We start from the raw sequence: 10981 nt of genomic DNA, 5'->3' as shown, positions 1-10981 counted from the left end.
TGTAGACCAACAGAAGTGAGAACGAGGGTGGCAGCGGGCCAGTAGCAGTGGCGAGTCGGCAGGGCGGGGCGACCGTGGGCTGGGCGGCACCGTGTGTGGGGCGACGTGGGGGCGGGGCGACCGTGACGGCCAGGCTCCCAGGCCAATGGCCCGGAGAGGGCCGGCGGAGGGTGGCCAATGGCGGCGGCGCATCCGGGGGCGGGGCTGCGGGGCTGCGCGGTGCCGTGCGGGAAGCGGCGGGTGGCGGCGGCGGCGGCGGCAGCGGCAGCGGCGGCGGCTAGGAGGCTGAGGTGAAGCTGGCGGCAGCGGGGCGGGTGCACTGGGGGCGGTGGCCAGCGGGCGGGAGCATCAGCGTCCTGACCGCACGGCCACTCACCAGCCTTCGCCCGCAGGTCTGGCGGCGGTGCCGTGGGCCGCGGTGCGGCGTGCGGGAGGATGGGCACCCAGGGCAGTCCAGTGAAGAGCTACGATTACCTGCTCAAGTTCCTGCTGGTGGGCGACAGCGACGTGGGCAAAGGCGAGATCCTGGAGAGCCTTCAGGACGGCGCAGCTGAATCCCCGTACGCCTACAGCAACGGTAGGCCGGGGTTGGCGGTGGGCGCGCGAGGTGGGAGCGGCCTGTCGCGGGAGCGGGCGGCCTCTGCGCGTGTCGCTGCGGTATCCTCTGGCCCTGCCTTGAGGAGCCGTCGGCAAGCGGGCGCGGGTCCTGGTGGCTACTAAGAAGTCACAGCAGCAGGTCTTTGGAGTCCTTTAGGGCCTGGACTGGGCCGCGCGGCAGATACTGCACGACGGGCTGGGTGCTCACCGCACTGCTGCCGGAGGGGTTTGCTCAGGGACACCGCACCCTGTGCAGGGAGAAAATAGGTCTGCTGCGATGTGATTCTCGTTAACTTCCGGGTGCATGGCAAAAAATACACAAGGTAGATTGCATCATTGGCACTTGCCTGAGCTTGCCTCTTAATTTAAGGTAAAATCATAGCTAACAGTGGGTGGGATTGGATCACAGGGGCTGCTGACTCCGGAGGAATTAATGTGCAGTGGGCCTGTCATCTTATATCACTGGACTAATTCTACCTACCTGGTCGCTTCCTGGGTCCCTTTTACTCTGCCTCTTCATTCTCTGGGGTCTAGTTAGCCCTGTCTTACTGCTCTGAGCACTGGCGGTCTGGTAAATAACAGCTGAGTGTGTAGGTAAGACATCTACCACTCTTAGCAGTTAGGACTTGTGAAGGGTGATGGCCACCAGGACGTCAGTGGAGGACCCTTCCTTCTGAACAGTAGCGCTGGGTCTTGTCTGTAAGTCCTCCCCACGCACCTCTCAGCTTCAGTTCCCAGCAGGCATCTTCCAGCGAAGGAGTGGAAGAGTCACAGTTTTACTTTGTGGGGTATGTGAAAAGACCTCTGCACAGCCAGGCAGCCTAGACTGGTATTTGACTGGGCATCCCAGGGTGACAGCCCTGCTCAGAAAGGCTTTGGGGGTTACCTTTCCAATGAGGGAGTGTGGGAAGGGCTGGGCTTGGCTTCAGAAGTGCTAAGTGTTAACTTGTGCTTTGGAGAGACTGCTTGTCCCTGCTCCACTCTTCCTTTCACCATCAGCTTCAACTGCATATACACACAGCCTCCAGCTGGATCCTCTTTCCTCCTCTCCTCTGTCAACTGAGTCTTGCCAGATTTCCTATGATGTGCTACCCGAAGTGGGGCCACTAGCACATAAAGAGCACAGAGGTGTGAGACTTACCATGGGCACCGTTCACCAAGTGCTTTCACACTGCACAAGCTGTACGGCCCATGTGGGTCCTGCAGTGTGAAGCACAGAGGCAAACAGCCTCAACAGCATGGTTCTCATGCTGGGTTGACATGCATACAGCACAGATATCAGGCCTTTGGGTCAGAGCATTGGGCCTCCTCAGAGAAGAGATTAGCAGTGGTAAAGCAGCTGGTTCTGGAGTGTGCACACAGTGTGTATTTACTGTTTGAAAGAGCTCGACTTCTCCTTCTCTAAGTAAATAAGTGCATGATTCCTTTCTCTCACCATTATTAAACATCCACTGCATGTCAGCCAAGTGCTGGTGGTATACTCTTTTAGTCCCTGTGCTGGGGAGCAGAGGCAGGCAGACCTCTGAGTTGGAGGCCAGTCTGTTCTATAGAGCAAGTTCCATGACAGCCATGACTACCCAGAGAAACCATGTCTGGAAAACAGAAAGAGAGCCTTCATTTTCACTTTTAGGTTTTTGCAAGGTGCAGGGCTCCTCTGAGCAGGGTAGTCCCCACCGGGGAAGGAGCCTGCTGCTCCATATTGGCCCCTGATCTCCTTCTTGATCCCAGCTGGGTTATTTACCTGTCTCAACGTCTGGTCTAGCTTGTTCCTCCGGTGTGAACATCGCTCTCTCTGACTTTACAAACATGTGAGTCATCAAAACGACTTTTTTTTTTTTTTTTGATTAGCACTGACACCTGAAACAGTGACAGTGTGGTACTGTGACCACATGCCCAGCGTCTGCAGGAGCCCTCAGGTCTGTGGTGCTGTGACCACATGCTCAGCGTCTGCAGGAGCCCTCAGGTCCGGTGCTTTAGATACTTGCGCTTAGGGTCTCTGTGGAGTTAGAAACATCAGGGCATTGAAGACACAACAGTGATTGTGCCCAGCAGCAGTGACAGTCTCCTCTCTGGATGGAACAGGACATTTTCAGAGAGCTTCATCTGGGCGTGCATGGTGGAATTATGCTCCAGAGAAAAGGCGTTGTGGAGTCTCAGCTGTGGGAGAGGACAGGGCGGGGTGTGGCGGGGGTGGGGAACAGCTTTTACACACAAGCATAAAACAAATAAATTTGCCTCTGGTTCTGATATGCGGCCTTGGGATGATAGGTCCCTGTTGGCCTCAAGTCAGCCAACTGGGTAGTTACCCTTGAACCCAGGAAACATTATTACTACAGTACACAAGACTGTCCTTGTTTGTGATATGGGCATTGTAAGACAGTTATATCTCGTCCTAGCTCATACAAAGACTCCTAAGTGTTGGATCCTTCAGGAAAATCCATTGTGGTTTATATGCTCATGGCCTGTTAATGGGTCCATGGGTGCTCCTTCATTTCGCTGTTCCTTCGGGATTTAGTGTTTATGAAGGAAGCTGTGGAGTGATGCTGATGATGGGCACTGCCAAGAATGTTGGGATTTGATGGTTACAGAGATGTCTGTGGCATCAGATGATGCGTTTACCCTGAGAGAGTGAGGATAATGTGCCTGTGTCCCAGCATGCTGTGAAGACCCTGCTGCAGGCAGGGCTGTGGTGTCAGATTAGAGACCCAGTGCTCAATGCCATTTATGGGAATCTTACTCCATGCTGCCTCTCAGTGGGGTTGAATTCCATTTCTCTAAGCGACAGAGTCAGGGGGAGTTTTTTTATTTTTCTTTTTTTATTTATGTTTTGGCTTTTTAAGACAGGGTTTCTCTGTGTGTAGCCCTGGTTGTCCTGGAACTCACTCTGTAGACCAGGCTGGCTTTGAACTCAGAAATCTGCCTGACTCTGCCTCCCAAGTGCTGGTATTAAAGGCGTGCGCCACCACTGCCCATCCAGGGGGAGTTTTTTTTTTTTTTAAAGATTTATTTATTATATGTAAGTACACTGTAGCTGTCTTCAGACACACCAGAAGAGGGTGACAGATCTCATTTCAGGTGGTTGTGAGCCACCATGTGGTTGGCTGGGATTTGAACTCTGGACCTTCGGAAGAGCAGTCGGGTGCTCTTACCCACTGAGCCATCTCACCAGCCCCCAGGGGGAGTTTTTAAGTACCTTATTTATTAATGGTGTGTGTATGTCCTCATACAGAGGTCAAAAGACAGCTTTTTACCAGGCATGGTGGCACACATCTTTAATCCCAGTACTTAGGAGGCAGAGGCAGGTGGATCTCTTGAGTTCTAGGCCAGCCTGGTCTACACAGTGAGTTTTAGGATAGCCAGAGTTACATAGTGATTCTCTGTCTCAAAAATACCTAAATAGAGCTGGGCGTGGTGGCGCACGCCTTTGATCCCAGCACTCGGGAGGCAGAGGAAGGCGAATTTCTGAGTTCGAGGCCAGCCTGGTCTACAAAGTGAATTCCAAGAAAGCCAGGGCTCTCGAAAAACCAAAAAAAAAAAAAAAGAAAGAAAAAAAGAAAAAAAAAACCTAAATAAACAGTTTTGGGAGTTGGTTTTCTCTCTCACCTTTGTGGAGCATTTAGGGATTGAACTCAGAAGAGGTCTAAGGTGCAGGTACCACATTGGTATTTTGCCTAAGTGTATGTCTCTGTACCATGTGCCAGACCTGGTACCAACAAGGGCATCAGATGTCCTTATGCAGTTATAATAGACAGTTGTGAGGTACCATGTGGGTGCTGGGGCTCAAACCGAGGTCTTCCTCAAGAGCAACGGTACTCTTGATTGCTGAGCAAACTTTCCAGCCCCACTCAAGGGAATTTTTTTTTTCAAGACAGGGTTTTTCTGTGTAGCCCTGGCTCTTTTGGAACTCACTCTGTAGACCAGGCTGTCCTCCAACTCAGAAATCTGCCTGCCTCTGCCTCCCGAGTGCTGGGATTAAAGGTGTGCGCCGCCACCACCACCTGGCTCAAGGGAAATTTAAAACCCACTTTTGCATGTATTTTCCATTATTGGACCTGTCTTTAAATCATACATTCCATATGTCTCAGTCATTGCTTTATCTCCAGCACTATCATGAGTCTTGCCTAGACCCCCTTTTTTTAGTCATACGTTTTTGAGACAGGGTCTTGCTGTGTACCTAAACTGTACTTGTTATCCTCCTGCCTTGGCCTCCCTAGTCTAGAACTCCAGATCCACTGTGCCTGATCTAAATGTATATTTCTGAGTGAATGAAAGGCCTCTATACAGCTTCCCTTGGTGCTAGTCCACATGATCACTATGGTAACTCCTCACATTCCTTTCTCTTCTCTATCTGAAGCCAGGCACTTAGGTCTCAATTTTACTATATATACTTTGGGGTAATTTATTGGAGGACTCTGGCTTTTCCTATGTTAGATGCCAGGTTTTCTGGCAAATTGTTGGCTCCAGGAGGAACAGGAATGGTCACTGTGGTAACAGCTAATTCCTCCAGTGTGTGGTTTGTTCCAGGCATGTTGCTGAGTGTGTATCTATTCGTCATTTAATCTTCACCAGTACCCATGATTCCTATCATGGAAGAGGCTCAGAGAGCCTGGGTGGTATGGTCACTGGGGTCCTGGGTGGCTCTGTCTAGCCTTCATTGAGAGGGAGCTAGGCAGACTTCAAACAGTGCAGCAATGGCACTTCCTGGTTTTCCTCTCTTAACGCTCAGTAGGTGTAGGGTTGCTAGACACTCGCTGCTTCTGTACACTTGATTCGCTATCCGCACCTTAGGAGATCTGTCCCAGCTCCTACCTGACCCAGCTATTTTCTGGCCATTATCATCCTTGTTACTTCTTGACAGGCCATTATAGTTTGACACAGGCCCTGCAAATGCTGACTTGTCTGCTCCATTTCCAGAGAAGCATTCACCTAGACATTGGTTCCTATTGTGCCTGGGTGTGTAAGCCACCCTCTGGGGGTTGGCTCCCTTCTGTTTCTTTGCTGTGACAAGGTCCCTCTTTCTCACAGCCCTGCACCTCATCCTCAGCATTGCATTCATCTGTTCAGTCATATATTTGTGGATGTCTTAAGTGCAACCCACCTGTCGGCCAGAAATGCAGGGTACGAGCCAGAGCCGATTAGAGAACAGTTTGCTTTTATAGACTTTTTGGGACAACAAGGTCTCATTATATAACTCTGACTGGCCTAGAACTCAATATTTAGACCAGGCTGGCCATGACCTTAAAGTGATCCTCCTGCTTCTGCCTCTGCCCCCCAAGTGGTAAGATTACCACATTTGACTAGAATATTTGTTTTTGGTAGTATAAACAATACCAAGTGACATAGCAAAGGCTCAAATGGCAAGCCCAGCAAGACCGTCAGCTTTCTGGGAGGATTGTGTGGTCACACTGGGGATTGTTAAGTTGCATAGATAATGTCATCTTTTCCATCAGCGTGATTGTTTGTGGCTTGGGGGTGATCTAAATTTAACAGCAGCGTTTCAGGAAGGAAGCAGTATCAGGAGCTGAGCAGGGGGTGGGAAGGACATGAAGGGAGGGAACTGGCCCTTGGCAGGTCCTTTTGCTGCCTGTTCTTTTTGAAGATTATAACTGGAAAGGTATGAAATTGCTTGATCCCTACAAAGCTGCCTCACTCAGGTGTGGAGCCTGAAACTAGGACACATTTAACAGGAAGCTGTGGAGTTGTACATTGACCAGAACATCTCTGCTATCTAAGAATGCAGGGAACAAACAGCCTTTAGCATTTAGCATGCTGGTTGATGATAGCATTTAGCATGCTGGTTGAGAGAAACCTGAAGAAGACAAGGAAGGGAAGAAGACAAGGTGGCCAGGCTGATTAGCTACATGCCAATAAAGCAGGTGTTGGGGACCAGCAGTATGAGGTTGGCGGGAAGCAGGGCATCCACAGAGAGGGGCTGCCTGAGCCAAGGCCCGTGTCGAGGAGACTGTGCTTCCGTGGGAAGTAGGTGGAAAAGTAGTCCCTCTGAGTCCGTGTAGTGACAGGTGATTCTCATGTCCGTGGCTCTTTTGCTAAAACCAGGATCTCGAACCCAGCATTTATCTTTCCACATTTGTCCTTCAGAAAGTAGAAGGATGGGAATAGTAGAGCAAGGCGAGCCTGACAAGCAGTGGGGCACACACCAGATGAGCTGAAGCAGAACACTACCTGCCTGTCAAGGAGCCAGACATTTAAATATGGAAGCTGGGGGGCTGGTGAGATGGCTCAGTGGGTAAGAGCACCCGACTGCTCTTCCAAGGTCCAGAGTTCAAATCCCAGCAACCACATGGTGGCTCACAACCATCCGCAATGAGATCTGGCGCCCTCTTCTGGAGTGTCTGAAGACAGCAACAGTGTACTTACATATAATAATAAATAAATCTTTAAAAAAAAAAAAATGGAAGCTGGGGATGGGGACAGCGCTGGAGAAATGGCTTAGCAGTTAAGAACACTTGTTCTTGCAGAGAACCCTAGTTTACTTTCCAGCACCCACAAGGTGGCTCAGTCATCTGTAACTCCAGTTCCGATGTCCTCCTTTTGATGTCTGAGGACACTAAGTATGCAAGTGGTGCACATACACACATGCAGGCACAGTGGTGCAGACACATGAAATAACTGTCCGCTGGGAAGAGGAGGCAAGATGCGAAGTACTCAAAGGGTCCAGGCCTGCAGAGGGCATAGAGGCAGGAGAGATAGACAGGGCTTTCAGGAGGGGTTTATAACAAGTGCTTGAACAACTTCGGGGAAGGACATCTCTGTCCTGAGAGGGCTATCCATGCCAGCATCTAGGAAAAGCAGAGGATAGAAGAACTGAGTACTGGACAGGCACAGGTAATCTCATAATTTGTGAAGCATTTCGAAGAGTTGACAGCCAAGTGCCAGAAGCTCTGAGCCAGTGAGGTGAGGGTATGCGGGTTAGCTTAGGAGCTGTAGCTGAAGTGGACCTGGTGCCTTTCAGCTGTGCACACTATTGACCATTTGAATCTGCATAAGACCTAGTTATTAGGGTAAATGGGTCAGGGTCCAAGGTGCTTGAAGCCCCTGGGAGGTACTGAACAGGTGCAGTGACTCTTACCAGGGTTGCTGAGGGTCTCTTCTTTAGGTTCAGAAAATCCCTGCCTAAGAGTGAAGCGCGACCAAGGGAACTAGGTCACTGCCAAGGCTGCCTGGCTGCCCTGCCCTGCCCCATGCCAGCACTTTGTTCAAAGAGGGTGAGTCAGCAGTCTTGCCTAGGCTACGAGTCTTTGTGTCCCTGAAGCATCCTTCTGGCTGAGCAGGGCCCAAGGCCCTGGGAACAGTAGAACCCTGCAGAAGGGAAGACATTGAATGGTGGTCCATTCTGGATTCGTCAGTGTCTCCCGCATCCACTGATTCCCACCCTGTATCCCTCACTGCTGTCTTGCTGGTGGTGCTCACATATCGTGCTGCATGTGGAGCCTCTTCAGGCAGTTCTGCGCCATATCCTGAGTGGCTGACCATCTTCTGCTTTAGCAGTTGATGTTTAAGATATGTGCTGACCTTGCTTAGTCTGGAACTGGCTAGTTTCTTCAGAGAGCCTGGGTTTTCTTCTGTGGGGACAGGTAGTATGCCTTTTACAGAGGTTCATGTAGCCCAGGTAAAAGTGGCCTTGAACGCTTTTTGTTGTTTTTTTCCAGTCAGGGTTTCTCTATGTAACAGCCTGGAAGTCCTGGAACTAGCTTTATAGACCAGGCTGGCCTCGAACTCACAGAGATGTTGCCTCTGCCTCCTAAGTGCTGGGGATTAAAAGCCTGTGCTACCGTGTTTGGCCTTGAGCTCTTGGTTCCCAGTTGGTATGACTTCCACATCCCAAATGCTGGGGTTATGGGCTTGTGCAACTACAGCTAGCTTTACTATGCTACTTTCCTAGATGAACTTTATTAAGTAGAGAATACTTAGAAAAAAATACTACATGTTTGTAACAGCAAATACAGTACAAAGCATAGAAATGGCAAGGTAAAATCTAATGTCCCTTTGAAGACCTTGTTCCATTGAACCTTCTGGAAGGACTTTGGTGCCTACGTTTATTGCAGGTAGTTAAACACATAGTTCACCATAAGCAAGTGCGTAATACTGAGGGTGTTGCCTGTGTGAACATAAGGGCTATAACCCCAGGCAGAAGCCTGTAGCATTTTTTTAAAAATATTTGTTTATGTTATGTATATGTGTATTTTGCTTTCATATATGTTTACACACCAGAAGAGAGCATGGGACCCTGTGGGATTACAGTTATGCATGGTTGTGAGCTACCATGTGGTTGCTGGGAATTAAACTCATGACCTCTGGAAGAGCAGTCAATGCCCTTAACCCTGAGCCATCTCTCCAGCGCCTGTAGCTTGTAGTATTTCTTTTGAGTTGAGGCTTTGTGGGAAGGTGTCTTTCTTTACAATTCTCAGTGTTAATAAACATTTACTTACTGCTTATACGGGAGACAGCACCTTCCACGTGTGTGGGGGGGGCTGGATTGGCATTTAGAACTCAGAGATGGCTCAGTGGTTAGGAGTGTTCATCCCTAGAAAAGCCAAGTTCAGTTCTCAGTGTGCAAATCAGGTAGCTCACAAGTGCGTGTGCTCCAACTCTGCGGCATCCAGTACTTCCAGCCTTGTGTACCAGCACCAACACACACAAACAATAAAACCCAACTCTCAGCATTGGAAACTTTGTGGTTTTAGAGACTGGATCTTGATATGTAGCCCAGGCTGGCCTTAGATTCAGTATGTAGCCTAGGTTGGCCTCGAAATCACAGTGCTCCTTCCTCAGTGTCCCTGGTACTGGGGTTAGAGTTGTGTGGTAGGCCTAACATAAAACCTGATCGTTCGTTCTTTTCATATTTACACGTTGCATGATGATATATGGACACATTCACCAGGTATGGTACATATGCCTTTCTTTTTTTTCCAAGACACAGTCTCATTATGTAGCTCTGGAGCCCTGGCTGTCCTAGAGCTGGCTTTAAACTCATTAAGATCTGCCTACCTCTGCCTCCAGAGGCAGAATTAAAGGCTTGCACCATTGTTACATGTCTTTAAAAACTGGTGGTGGCGGCTCATGCCTTTAGTCCCAGCACTGAGGAGGCAGAGGCAGGCAGATCTCTGAGTTCGAGGCCAGAGTGTTAGTGATCAGGACAGCCAGCCAGGTTTACATAGAAAAACTCTGTCTTGAAAAAAATAAAAAAATTAAAAAAAAATTCTTGTCTTTATTGATATCTCATGTGTATGTGTGTTTTGTCTGCATGTATGTCTATTCACCACACCCATGTAGTATCTGTGAAGGCCAGAAAAGGGTGTTGGATCCCCTACAACTGAAATTATAGACGGTTGTGAACAACACTGTGTAGGTGCTGGGAATTGAACCTGGCTCATTTAGAAAAGCAACCTTCAGTGCTCTTAACCTCTGAAGCTGTTTGCTTTGCCTGTTGTTGTTGTTGTTGTTGTTGTTGTTTTGCTTTGTTTTTGAGACAAGGTCTCATTCTGTTGCCCTAACTAGCCTGAAACTCCTCCGCTTGCCTCTGTCTCTCAAGTGCTAAGATTAAAGGTGTGCACCACCATGCTCAACTAGCACATACCTGTAGCACTTCTAGGACAGAGGCATTTTGGGGCTAGCCTGGTCCCTAAATAGTAAGTCCCAGGCTAGTCAGGTTACCCTGCTCAAAATAAAATAAAATAAAAAAGCTGGGTAGTGGTAGCACAGCACTCAAGAGGCAGAGGCAGGTAGATCTTTGTGAGTTTGAGACCAGCCTGGTCTGTGAGCGAGTTCCAGGACAGCCAGGGCTCACAGAGAAAAACCACAACAAAATACAAAGCCAAACAAACAAAAGCAACCTGTCCTAGAAAACAGCTCGCTTTAGAAGTTATCCATCCTGCCCGGTGGTGGTGGCGCACGCCTTTAATCCCAGCACTGGGAAGGCAGAGGCAGATGGATTTCTGATTTCGAGGACAGCCAGGGCTACACAGAGAAACCCTGTCTCGAAAAAAACCAAAAATATATATATCCATCCTTTCTGATGTGACATGAAAAAAATTTGACAACTTTGTCTGCCTAGGCTTTTATTAAAGACATCAAATTAGTTACAAATAGGCAAAAATAAATCTGCTCAGTAGCAAAACTGTTCAGAACTCAGTTATCAACCTGCCCTGTGGTCAGTGAGGCTAAATCTCAAGGATCAGAGGATATATTCTAAAGACTTGTGTGGGGGACCAGGGGACACTAGGCATTTGAGCTCAAGAGTATATTAAACAAAGTTGTTGTTCTTCTTCTCCTTCTCCTTCTCCTTCTCCTTCTCCTTCTCCTTCTCCTTCTCCTTCTCCTTCTCCTTCTCCTTCTCCTTCTCCTTCTCCTTCTCCTTCTCCTT

The 10981-nt window shown here is 49.1% G+C and overlaps 1 protein-coding gene across 1 annotated transcript in view; it reads left to right on the top strand.

Annotated features, from left to right (window-relative positions):
* The first annotated feature begins 227 nt into the window (after positions 1 to 227).
* Rab40c (RAB40C, member RAS oncogene family) overlaps positions 228 to 10981 on the top strand; it is a 40723-nt gene continuing 29969 nt past the window's right edge. The window contains exons 1-2 of the mRNA XM_021186080.1: positions 228 to 290; positions 393 to 577. Coding sequence (XP_021041739.1) covers positions 436 to 577 — 142 coding nt within the window. The 5' untranslated portion in view covers positions 228 to 290; positions 393 to 435. The remainder of the gene's footprint in view (positions 291 to 392; positions 578 to 10981) is intronic.

This window comes from Mus caroli, chromosome 17, assembly GCF_900094665.2.
Source record: "Mus caroli chromosome 17, CAROLI_EIJ_v1.1, whole genome shotgun sequence".
Taxonomy (NCBI): domain Eukaryota; kingdom Metazoa; phylum Chordata; class Mammalia; order Rodentia; family Muridae; genus Mus; species Mus caroli.
This window is presented reverse-complemented; position numbering and strand designations above follow the sequence as displayed.